The sequence below is a fragment of the Phocoena phocoena genome, chromosome 10, assembly GCF_963924675.1.
Source record: "Phocoena phocoena chromosome 10, mPhoPho1.1, whole genome shotgun sequence".
Taxonomy (NCBI): domain Eukaryota; kingdom Metazoa; phylum Chordata; class Mammalia; order Artiodactyla; family Phocoenidae; genus Phocoena; species Phocoena phocoena.
The window spans coordinates 79,217,874-79,231,340 of NC_089228.1; the positions used below are offsets into that span (position 1 = coordinate 79,217,874).

At 39.9% G+C, this 13,467-nt stretch overlaps 2 protein-coding genes across 2 annotated transcripts in view; both read right to left on the reverse strand.

The window, feature by feature from the left end:
* Positions 1–13,467, reverse strand: part of PKHD1 (PKHD1 ciliary IPT domain containing fibrocystin/polyductin) — a 430,010-nt gene that overhangs the window by 147,203 nt on the left and 269,340 nt on the right. The window contains exon 52 of the mRNA XM_065885004.1: positions 9,094–9,231. Coding sequence (XP_065741076.1) covers positions 9,094–9,231 — 138 coding nt within the window. The remainder of the gene's footprint in view (positions 1–9,093; positions 9,232–13,467) is intronic.
* Positions 997–5,364, reverse strand: LOC136128951 (ubiquitin carboxyl-terminal hydrolase 1-like). Its single transcript, XM_065885005.1, is given in 6 exon segments — positions 997–1,502; positions 1,505–1,731; positions 1,817–1,983; positions 1,985–2,620; positions 2,622–3,436; positions 5,283–5,364. Coding segments are annotated over 6 exon segments (2,433 nt in total).

Below are 13,467 nucleotides of genomic sequence, written 5' to 3' on the forward strand. Positions count from 1 at the left end.
TCTTGCAAATTTCTTCCTTTGTTTCAAGACATTATCTTCCTTTTCTTTTCTTTTTTTTTTCTTTTTGGCGGTACGCGGGCCTCTCACTGTTGTGGCCTCTCCCGTTGCAGAGCACAGGCTCCGGATGTGCAGGCTCAGCGGTCATGGCTCACGGGCCTAACCGCTCCGCAGCATGTGGGATCTTCCCGGACCGGGGCACGAACCCGTGTCCCCTGCGTCGGCAGGTGGACTCTCAACCACTGTGCCACCAGGGAAGCCCGACCTCTTGGTTTTTTAAAAAAAAGTTAAATTTAAGGTCACACCTCTAAGTTCAATGCACTATATACAGATCATGCAGAGTATGACTATGAAGAGATACAAATTAGTCCATGCCGAAAAAGATTTACTAGGGTACAGAATCACTTTCATAAATACATATAAAAAGTCTTGTGAAGATAGAAGAGGACTGACTCTTCAGGTTTTCTGAGACACTTTTCAAAGTGATTGAAGGCACAAAATGTGCACTACTGTGAATACATACATGTGCCTCTAATACAGCCCATCAAATATTTGGCTTCATGACTTACAAAACTAAACGTACTGAAATGAGATTCTGCTTCTTAGCTGAAAAACCACAGAAGCTATAAACATCATGTAGATAATTACTCCAAAATATGGAGATACAAATACAAGCACTTTATTTGAAAAAGCAAACACAAAAGATAGGTGTAAATTCAAAGTATTTAAATGCTTCCATTTTGAATAATTCAGTTAAGAACCTATACAAGTTTGCTCCCAGAAGCTAATGCATCAATCACTAGTCTCCACTAAGGAAAATGAATTCTAAAAATTAACATGGTTTTCAATAATTCAAATTTCACTATTTATATAAAAACCCAGAGAGACCAATAATACCCAATAGCTTCCAAAGATAAGCTAAAGACTTTTTTGATGTAATCAATTTACCGATGTTCGTCCAGGTCTGTTTAATATATACGAAAAGAAAATACACTCACTCTATAATTTCTTATAAAATAGCAAGTAAGGAGTAGATGTAGGAGATGTAGAAGGGGAAAGGGAATTCAAAAAGTCCTTCTCCTCAGTAACTTCCACTTCAGAATCATCAAAAAGCAACCACTTCCCCTCATACTCCTTTAAGCTTTGCACTACATATGAAATTTTGTTTTCAAAACCACTCATGTTAATGCCTGTTTGGTCACTGGATTCCTTGTTTCTATCAGATTCATGGGTCTCATTAGTACTATTAGTCTCAGAATTTCTATTTTCAGCAAATGCTGTACTGGCAACTTTATCAGGATTAGATGCTTTGTTGTATAACTCATAATCTGCTTTACTCTTTTGTCCTCCAAGAACTCCGATAGCGTCTACATATTTTTTGTTCAAAACTTTGCTTGGCTGGGTATTTCCACTGACTCTAATCGACACTTCTTCATTGTCATAATTTTCAACCACACCCCTGGCTTCCTCCTCATTCAATGGTTCTGGCTTACCTATTTCACACATTGGTCGTTCACAAAATTTTCCTTATCTAGTTCCAAACTGTTAAGGTCAGTGACTTTAACAGAAGCAGTATAATGCCCACTAGTAATTGTAATGCCACTATGCATCACAACTGCAAATAATCCATAGCTGTCATTGGTTGGTTTTGTGCTCCATTCTTCTAGTGACAGTTTAAGAGGTGTCAGTAAAGGAGTGTTGATTTTGGAAAGTCCACCACCATAACAATCAAATACAAAGGATACTGAAATAAGTACTAATATTCAGGTGCTTCTGTGAAGGATATATGGCACTTCCCCCCTTAATTTTCTTTATTTTCTCCAAGCCACTAGCAGCAAAGCACTTCAAATGAATAGCTATAACTTCAGGCATTTTGTCAAACAAAAGACTTCGTTCAGCTTCAGTATAATGATGGCAATTTTCACAGAAATATTTATCTTCCCCTACAATCCTCTCCACTGAAGCAAACTCTGAAATTGCCCATTTTTAAGGTCTTCATTTCTGTTTTTGGCTCTGGAGAAATTTCAGAACTCTCCTCTACTTTGGAAAGCTCATCTTCTTGCACTGGTACACTGATGTCTTGAAAATCTTCTCTTCTTTCTGTTAAACTTTCACATTCTAAGCAATGAGTCCTTAATACCAGCTGACCTTGAAATAATTTCTCCACTAGCTCAAGACAAATTTGCTCTGCACCTTTGTTTATGGGCTTAACTCCATTAACAGGCATAACATTATTCCCTGGAGATTCAAGTCCACAACCATTAGCTGTATTATCATTCTCATACTTCCCCAAGTCCTCTTCAAGATCATATTCATTTTCTTTAGATTGTCCTTTGGATTCTTGGTTTGTTGTTATTTTACCCAGACTACAGAATTTAGAAATAATGCTGGGTTGCTTAGCTGCAGACTTTAACCGGTTTATTTTAACTCTTGAGTACTTTTGTGAGGGTCTTGCACTCTCATTTTCAGAAATGTACTTGGGGGTTATTTTAGCAGGAATATCTAATGAATCAACTGTAGCTTTTCTTTTTGATCTGGTTTGTCTCTGGTTTTCTTCCAAAGACTGGTGTTCCTTAGAGACTTTAACTTTTTCCTTCATGTTACTAAATTCAGTGTCACTTTTTTCTTTTCCCATTTACTTTTGGCAATTTTTCTTTATAGTCTTCCGAATGCCTCATACTGTCCATCTCCATGCTGTTATTACCACTCATTTCCTCTTTCTGATGTTTTTCTTCCACCTTAGTAGATAACTCTGCCACATTTTTTACTTCTTTCTTTAGGAGTTGGCATGTTTCTTGAATGTTTCCCAAAATACACTGTAATACTTCCTGTGCATCATGCTGTAGATATCCTTCATACATAGGGTTGAGTTCCCTGAGTGTGTTAAGTAGTCGCCTTGGCTGAGTAGCAAGTTCACCAGTATATTTCTCTGGATTTAAGAGAAAACTAGCCTGAAGCTGTTCGACTGAAATGATCAAGGACTGTAAGCTGCATATTAGTTCATAACTTGCTGAAGAATCATCTTTGCAACTTCCCTTATCTTTTTGACTGGCTTCATCTTTGAGGGCTTCTTTCTTCCTTGAAATAATATTAAATAAGTGCTTCACTCCAGATCTAAAACCAGGACAAAAATATAATACCTGAAGTACACTGTTAAGATAACAAGTATTGCCGAGATTATTCAGTCCCACAAACGGTAACAAGTTTTCTCTCTTCTCACAGTTGATAGGTGAGGACTGTGCTGCAGGAACAACGGGATCAGTTTCAGACCCTCTATATTCAGAAGTTTTTTCTTCATTTTCTTGAGAATCTGTGAAATCCAAGGCTCTCTTGGTTTTCTTTTTCTGAAAAAACTTCAAGGAAAGTCTGGTTTTTTTTTTTTGATGGACTACCTCTTGAAAGCCATTACGTTCACTAGGTACGACACCGGGCGTTTTCTCTTCAAATCCCAAGGAGTTGAGAAGAATTAATTTATACAGGGACCTTGTAGTCACCAATCATATCTAGAATATAACATTTTACCAGGTGCCGTATCTTCTGCTATACCATTTCTTGCTGCTGGCTGTCCTTATCACTGGGGGTTGTTACATCAAAAATGTTTCTCCCATAACTCTGGTCATGGCCCAGAGCCGAGGTCCGCGTTGGTGACGCCGAGGAGTCTAAGCGGGCTGAGGGCGGGTGCGACAGGCAAGCCCCTGCCCCGAGTCCGCAGGGGCCCGCGACCCACAGAAAAGCTGGCCGGATTGCCCTCCCCGCAGGGGAGTGACCATTCGCTCTCAAGAGCGGGAACCCGGGCTGCCGCTCGGTCCTGCCAGGCGGAGGCACCGACTACATCCCCGAAGCAGCGACCGACCGCGTCTGCCCCGGTCCCTGCCCCGGGATGGCAAGGAGTGCCAGAAACGGCTCCACTCGCCCGGCGCTGGAACCGCTGGGGTCTCAAGACATTATTTTCTTCTCATTTTCCATCTACCTTCATAGCTGTTTCTTTTCCGTTCTCCTTCCTGAACTCAGCTTCCTTCATTACCTTAAAAGGTTGGTTTTTGCCAAAATTTCAGCACTGGTCATTTTTTCTTCTCTATCTCACAGCTTTGATTGCACATTTTGGCTGATGACCCATGTATAGTTAGCACAATCCTCTCTCCTGTGCTTTCTCATAAATCTATTTGCCCTCTACATGTTACCGCTTACACAGCCCACTGAAACCTCAACTTGACAAATGTGGACCTATGTAATCAACAAACCACTGTACAGGCTTACTAAGTGGCTGATACTATTCAAGCACTTTAATAAATATTAATTCACTTAATTTTTATAAAACTCTATAAAATAAGCATGATTATTATTGCTCCCATTTTAGAAATAGAAAGCTCATTCATTTACCAGAGTCACTCAACTAAAAAGTGGTGGGAAGGAGGTTCTGTCCTGGCACCGCCGTGGACCCAGATCTCCCAACCTGAACCCTAAGATGTATCCTAACCAACTCCCCTCCTCACATCAAAATTGCCACGCAGTTCTAGTGATTTTTTACCTCCTCAGTACTTCGCTAATTCATTCCTCCTCTTTAACTCCAGTGCCTTAGTTCAATCTTTTACAATTTCTTTTCTGAAACACCTCGCAGCCTTCTCACTTTTCACTGTGCCCCTTCCAACACATGCCCCACACTGCCAAGAGTGATCACTCTAAGACCAGATCTAATCATGTCACGTCCCTGCTTAAAACCACCCAGTGACTGTGCACTGCCTTCGTGATAAAACCCGAACTCCGTAACATAATGCATAAGGCCAAGAAGCTTCATCATCTACCACCATTCTATAAATCCTACAGTCCAGGCCTACCCGTTCCCTACAATTTCCTGAAGGTATAAAGCGCATCCACAAATATGTGCCTTTTCCGATCTCTTCTTTTATCTTTAATCCCCCTCCGCGTTGGAGGAGGTGACACTTCCAATTATGTTTTCATTTGTTTGTCTCCACGGCTTTATTGAGACATCTCTTGAAAGCTAGGTTCACGACTTCTATTTCTGGACATCAACCTCTCCTGTGGTACTTGACACGTGGTAGGCAATGAGCAAAAAAACATGATGAATGAAAGTATGGACAAACAAGTGAAATACCTTAAGCTTATCTTAAGTGTTTTATCAGACTAATGAAACAACCACTGAACAAAGAATGAAACTGAATTTGGCATTTGTGATGCAGCTGCAGCCCTCTAAGCAAAGCTTTGATCTTAAACTTCCTGTCTAATGCTAGCATTATGATTCCACTCTACTAAAAGTCAGTTGATACCTTTTGCCAGCACCAGTTGCCTTAAAAGCAGGACCACCAAGAAATATAATTCCACAATGTTGGGACTTGGATCAAATGGCATCAGATAGCGGACTCTGGCAGTGCTCTGTGCCAATGTCCACATCTATTAGATGTATTTGCTAACTAGTCTTATCATCTATTTCATGTTGGGATTTCTTTAGGGTGTGGTAGAATGGGACAGATGGGTTGAAAGTCTTCCTTCAGGCATCATACAGATAGGATTGGGCAGATGGGTTCCTTTCAGATAATCAACCTTTAAGCCTGGAACACATGGACAAGCAGAGAGAAAAAGAACATACCATGTCTAGTAATAGATAAAAATATAGTTGGTAATGGACACAATTAAAAATAAGGTTTGAAATGTATAAATCAAAACTGGAAAGTGGCACTGTGTCACTTCCCTTCAAAAGTACAGATTTTCACAAGTAACAAGTTTGAATTATAGTAATAAGTGACCTCAGAAACCTAAAAAACTTACAGAAAAAGACCACTCTTAGCAATAGAAGATGCCAACCTGAAATAAGTTTTGTAGTAACAAGAACAAGGCTCAATTTTATTGAATATTTCTATCAGTTAACTGGATGAGAATATTAAACAAATGAGCAAGTGATATTAATCTGGGAGGAAAAAATCAGAAGCCAAAAGGATTTCCTCACTGTGGAAAGATGGATTGAAATAATTTTAAAAAGACATAAGTAAAGAATATTGCACTTGGGTCTCCCTAAAACCCAAGCGAAAACAAAATAATTCTTATACAAGTGTACAATGTAGAGATATGTATTTGAGGCAACATATGCAAAAAGAGAAGGAATTAGAGTTGATGAAGTAGTTGGCATAATCAGCTGGATGAAGTTGAATCTTTGGCTGTTTTAAAAGAAAAACTGTATCTGTGGTGGAGAGCGCCCACTGATACCTCATTTCCAAGCTCTGCCCTCCTTTGCTCACTGCCCCAGCTGTCCTGGACACAGGACATCAGTGAATCTTCCTTTACTCGGAGTTCTGGTTGGGTTTGGCTAAATGGTAGCATGAGCAGGAGATGAGGGAGGACAGAGAGTAAGATGTGGGTATTTACTCCCAGAGGTCCTTCTGGGTACTGAGTGTGTCCCAGTCACACAAAAGTTCATGGTGCTGTCTGACAACCATCTTCAGGCATTCACCTCCATCTCTGATTCCAGTTAACAATCTCCTTCTCTTACTCCTTTAGGGGAAGGGATGATAAGGATACTCTCCTGTTTCTAGCCCTGGGGTTTGCCCCAGGCCTTTTGGATTTTTGTAAATGGTTCCTTCATTAAAATCTCCTCCAATTGCCCAAGTTAGTATGACATGTACTTCCCGCAGGCACCCTTACAGATAAACTAGCACTTATTAAACACCTATTATATGCCAAGCACTTAGTAGGAGCTGTTATACTTATGGTTTCAGCATCCCTCTGAGGTAGGTTCTATCACATATTACAGATGAAGTGATGGAGGCATCCAGAGGCTGATTTATTTAAGGCCAAACATCAAGTAGGTAACCAGGTCAGATGTGACCCCAGGCTGTCTGACTTAGAGCCCATGAATATAGCCCAATTCTGCTATATTTATTTCACTCTGTTTAGAATAAGTCATGCCTTATGCTTATACTCTTAATCTGGAGAATAGTTCTTTCCCCCTGGCTTCATACTTTCAGAGGAATTAAACAAAACAAGTGTGTTTAGTGACAATTTCAGGAAGCATGAGGGGATCTCATAACTCAGAAACATGGAGGCAGTGCAAATTTGTAAAATCTTTCCGAAAAGCAATTTGACAATATGCATCCAGGACCTTAAAGCATGCACTTACCCTTGGGCCCATTAATTCCACTTATAAAAGTCTATCCTGAGAAAATAATCAGAGATGTAAATAACGACTTAATTACTAAGATGTTCATTGCAGAGTAAGTTACAAGGACAAAAAAAACAAAAAAATCAAAACCTGAAATAACCATGAAGTTCAACAATAGAAAAATAGTTAACTAAATTGTTATACAGGTATGTATATGTATAGACTCACATGGATGTGGAATATTAAAGCTATCAAAATTGTGTCTTGGAAATAGAATGAATTGAGGAAATTCTCATATTGTTAGTATAGGATTCAGAAGATTATCAGACTGTATACTCTATGTTTTAGAGCACGTGTGTGCATGTACACATGCACGTGTAAGGAAAAAAATGATTTTAGGGCTACAAAACATTAACTGAATCTATCTTTATATTTGGGAGTATAAGTGATTATTTCTTTGGTATAACTCTCTACTTGCTTTTCTGTATTTTCCAGGTGGCACAATAGAAGCAAAAATAAAAGCTATTTTAAAACATCAATAACTGTGATTAAAATGATATAACTATAATAATATAATCATAATAATAACTGTGATTAAAATAACTGCGATTTATATACGGCTAAAATAATAGGAACTGCATAACCTGAAAAAGAGAAGATTCAATAAAATGTAGATGAAGGGCTGTCAAAAGAGGAGTCTGATACTTGTCCTAACTAGATCAAACAGAAGAACCTGAACCAACAGAAATTAGAGGAAGATAGATAGACTTTGTCTATAAGAAGGGAAAGAATTCTAACAGACTTTTTAAAAGTGGGAACACGTTGTCTCAAAATGTTTTGATTTTTCTGTCACTGGAAGCATTCAAGAAGAGGTTTGACCAAAATTTTTCAGGAAGCTTCTTGCAGTGATTTAAACTTTGGACAGGTAGTTAGGCCTAGAAGTCTCTCCTTCCAGAGAGTCTAAAATTTGCATGCTACTGAACAACAATATCTAAACATTTCCTCACCATCAGAGATTGTTTCTTTGGGATAAGGTACTTTTGTTTCTGAAAATTCTCTTTTAATCTCCTCTGTGGGGTCAAAGTAGAACACCTTTCTGAGTTCAAAAGTAGTTCCTTTGAGGGCAAGGGACATGTCTTCCCATCATTGTGTACAACAGTTTCAAGTACAGAACCTACCTAGAGCAACTCGGGTTTTTATTTAAGTAAGCCAGTGTACCAGACCTGGTTAAAGACCACCCCAGATCCACTCCATCCTGCAACATCCCTCACCTCCCAGCGGGAGGACCCTCATCTCCTAGCACCATTGTATCTCTGGCCCCTGACCAGGAAGCCACAAAACATAACAGACAAAGCAGTTCATGGGTTTGGGGGGGAGGGGGCCAGGTGAATTGCTTGCCTTCTCCCAAGCTTTCTCCCTTTACTGTCCTAGGATGTGATGGCTCTATAAGGCTCCTCTCAAGGCATCTCCCACACTGCGCAAACAGCCCTGCTTCCTTGAGAGACTCACTCTCACTTCACAGTGATTTCTGCCCCAGTATAGCACGAGCGCACAGCTTAGCTTTCAGGTCTGTTCACTGAAGGATGTGCACTAAGATAGCAACTGAAATTTTCCTGTGAGTTGGTTGATCAAAGGATAACAAATCCACCCTACAACATCTTCTGAAAGAGTGAGCCACGGGTAAATTCTCACACAAAGAACTAAAGGGAGAATTGATGTGTGGCCTGAAGGAGGCAAAAAGAGCCCTGCAATGAGTATGAGGACCCTGGGACCAGATGGCAGCAGACAGCAGGTGGACAGGAGGGGGTGACCAACAAACATCACCTCTGTCTGTGTCCAAAGCTTGCCAGGGAGAAGCTTTACTAGCAAACTTCCTCCTTGCCTCAGCCCTCCCCAAACTCCCTCAAGCAACCCTGCTGGAGGACACCATCCTCTCCCAAGGTCTCTCTCTCCTCCCAATTCTGGTGCCCTTGCCTTTGACTCACCGACTTTCAGTTCCCCGCCTGCGATGAGCATGCAGGCCAGGCTCAGAACGTTGCTTCTGTCCACAGGGAATTCTAGAGTCCCCATCACATAGAGGCCTCTGAGGGATGGAAGATCTGTATCCACAAGGACAGTCCTGTCTGCAGAAGGAAAAGAAATTGCTCAGACCCATAAACACAACGAGAATTACCTCCTCTCCTCCAGTGACCTGCACTGCGGTGCTCGAGGCAGTTCAGGAGCTGCTTCCCTTGCTGCCTGGGCCAGGAGAGGGGCAAGAAGTGGAATAGCAAATGGTTTTCCAAAGTCTAGGCTTTCATAAAGAGGCAGGGGAAACAAGAGGCATGATGCATACATTCTGCCATCGTTTTACAAACTGAGGGTCATGGCCAAAGGCATTGCTGATGCCCCAAACCCTACCCCAAGCCTACTTTAGTGCAAACGTCCAGATGAGCTCCACACCCTTTGTCCCCATCCCTCCAGTTTGGTTCTCATGTCTAAGAGGTAGACAACCATACAGACGACCTTGGCCTCTGAAGTCAGACTATCTGGATGTGAATTCCAGCTCTGCTACTGTCTGACTGCGTGGACCAACAATTTTACCTCTCTGTGCCTCAGTTTTCTAATCTGTGAAGTGAGGATGATAATAAAAATACCTGCTTCATTCATAAGGTTTTTGTGAGGATTAAATGAGTCAACAGACCTAAAGGGCTGAACCATTCTCAATTCCTCAGTCCCACCACGAAAAGCCCAGTGTCTGGTACATGCTCAATAAACACTGGAAATTTTCATTATTAGTACTGTTGTCCATTAGCTTGGCAAGCTTACAGAGCTCATGGGACAAGTTAAAACTTATTCTTAATTTCCCCTTCCATAAAAGCAGTTTCCATACAACTTCAGGAGAAAGAAACATTGATTTTTGTTTGAAAGTAACAATAGAGTAATACATGAGTAAAAATTCACCTTTAAAACAGTAAATATTTCATGTGTGCCAAAGTATTAAGTGTTACTTTCTGAGGCTTGGTAGTAATTCAACCCAAATTAAAGATATCAAATAAACATTTCTGCTTACATCTTAAGTATCATAATCACTGACACATGCAAAGATTTTTAAGGAATTTAAAAAAAATTATTTTGTTGAAGTATAGTTGATTTACAATGTTGTGTTAGTTTCTGGTGTACAGTAAAGTAATTCAGTTATACATATATATATATATTCTTTTCCATTATAGGTTATTAGAAGATAGTGAATATAGTTCCCTGTGCTATACAGTAGGTCCTTGTTGGTTATCCACTCTATATATAATAGTTTGCCTCTGCTAATCCCACACTCTCAGTCCTTCCTTCTCCCACCCCCTCTCCCTTGGCAACCACAAGTCTATTCTCTATGGCTGTGAGTCTGTTTCTGTTTCATATTTAAGGAATTTTTTAACATAATCTCACTTCTCATTCGAGAAAACAATGCACCTGTTGTTCTTAAGGACCTGCTCACCCAAATTAACTTCTCAGGAGTTGTCTTTTCTGGTTCCTGCCTACTGCTCAAAGGATAAGACCACCACACCTTCCTATGGCAGAGAGTAGAGGGTTGTGAACCAATCATTTCCCTCTTCCTCCAGGTTCATAGTTAGACTACCTTTTCTAGCCTCCTCTACAATTAAATGAGCCATGTGACTGAGGTGTAGTCAATAAAACATAGGCAGAATCGAAGTGTGACATCCCCGGACCTGGTCCCTAAATTCTCCTGCACGTATTCTCTCCCTCCCCTTGTGTCTCAGTTAAATAGTAGAACACAGGTTCTCATGGTGTGGGCGTGGGCCAAACAGCATCTGCATCACCCACTCATTCATCAGAAGCAACCCAAGTTTTAGCTCTGCTGGTAAGCCATTCATGGGCTCACACTGGATCCACCACTCCCCTGTGAAAATCTCTCTTCTTACAACATAGCACTAAAACACATTATTGTAATTACATACATGATTATTGCTTGTAAGGAGGGAACTGTCACTGGGCTGGTCCTCAGTGTAATTATGTCTTTCTCTCCAACTGTTACTTCCTTAGGAGAAGAGAACATCCCTTTTTCAAAATCCCTAGTGCTTACTGTGACATCAAAGATAAAGCCGTTAAATAAACATTGCCCAGATCTGTTGAGTTTAGTTCCCGACACCCCTTAAAATTCAAGTTTATTAGTGACTGATACAAAATGAATTATCAGGCTAAACAGATGAAGATAAATTTGCATTTCAATTTCAATGTCATGTCTGCTCCTTTCCACACATTCGAACAAAAGAAATATCTAGAGAATGTTCTAGGTTTAACATATATTTTATAGATTCATGGCTTTAACATGACTTCAAAAGCAAGATAGAAATTATTTCAAGCAAACGCTTTTCAATACAAGAGTTCTATACAAATAGCCTGTATCTCTGCCAACCTATGGTCCATTCTACCAGTGTTTGGCTGTTGAACCTGATTGTACAAAATAACTGAATTTCTTCAATAAAGGTTTTCTCTCATTCACAAAATACTTACAAACAACACACACACAAAAGCATGATATTAGGCCTCTTTTGAATATACTTCTCAGTTAAAATATGTCTATCACATGCAATTTAAAGTTTTCCCTTTGGTCTTTAGCACATTCCCCCTTCGTAGATGTTTTTCTTTATTTATTTTTTTTTACTGCGCCATGAAGCTTGCGGGATCTTGGTTGCCAGGCAGGAGGTCAGGCCCAAGCTCCTGTGGAAGGAGCTCTGAGTCCAAACCGCTGGACTAACAGAGAACCTCAGACCCCAGGGAATATCAATCAGAGTGAGGCCTCCCAGAGGTCCTCATCTCAGCACAAAGACCCAGCTCTATACAACTGCCTGCAAACTCCAGTGCTGGATGTCTCAGGCCAAACCACCAGTAAGATAGGAATACAGCACCACACATCAAAAAAAAGAAACGACAAAAAAATATGTTACATACGAAGGAGCAAGGTAAAAACCTACACGACCAAATAAATGAAGACAAAATAGGCAACCTACCTGAAAAACAATTCAGGGTAATGAGAGTATAGATGATCCAAAATCTTGGAAACAGAATGGAGAAAATACAAGAAACATTTAACAAGGATCTAGAAGAACTGAAGAGCAAACAAACAGTGATGAACAACACAATTACTGAAATTAAAAATACTCTAGAAGGAAGCCATAACAGAATAACTGAGGCAGAAGGATGGATAAGTGAGCTGGAAGATAAAATGGTGGAATAACTGCCAGGGAGCAGAAAAAAGAAAAAAGAATGAAGAGAATTGAGGACAGTCTCAGAGACCTCTGGGACAACATTAAATGCACCAACATTCAAATTATAGGGGTCACAGAAGAAGGAGAGAAAAAAAAAGGGTCTGAGAAAATATTTGAAGAGATTATAGTTGAAAACTTCCCTAACATGGGAAAGGAAATAGTGGATCAAGTCCAGGAAGCACAGAGAGTCCCATACAGGATAAACCCAAAGAGAAACATGCCAAGACACATATTAATCAAACTATCAAAAATTAAATACAAAGAAAAAATATTAAAAGCAACAAGGGAAAAGCAACAAATAATATATAAGGGAATCCCCATAAGGTTAACACCTGATCTTTCAGCAGAAACTCTGCAAGCCAGAAGGGATTGGCAGGACATACCTGAAGTGATGGAAGGGAAAAACCTACAACCAAGATTTCTCTACCCAGCAAGGATTTCTCTCATTCAGATTTGATGGAGAAATTAAAACCTTTACAGACAAGCAAAAGCTGAGAGACTTCAGCACCACCAAACCAGCTTTACAACAACTGTTAAAGGAACTTCTCTAGGCAAGAAACACAAGAGAAGGAAAAGACCTACAAAAACAAACCCAAAACAATTAAGAAAATGGTAATAAGAACATACATTTCAATAATTACCTTACATGTAAATGGATTAAATGCTCCCACCAAAAGACATAAACTGGCTGAATGTATACAAAAATAAGACCCATATATATGCTGTCTACAAGAGACCCACTTCAGACCTAGGGACACATACAGACTGAAAGTGAGAGGAAGGAAAAAGATATTCCATGCAAATGGAAACCAAAAGAAAGCTGGAGTAGCAATTCTCATATCAGACAAAACAGACTTTAAAACAAAGACTATTACAAGAGACAAAGAAGGACACTACATAATGATCAAGGGATCAATCCAAGAAGAAGATATAACAATTGTAAATATTTATGCACCCAAAATAGGAGCACCTCAGTACATAAGGCAAATGCTAACAGTCATAAAAGGGGAAATCGACAGTAACACATTCATAGTAGGGGACTTTTAACACCCCACTTTCACCAATGGACAGATCATCCAAAATGAAAATAAATAA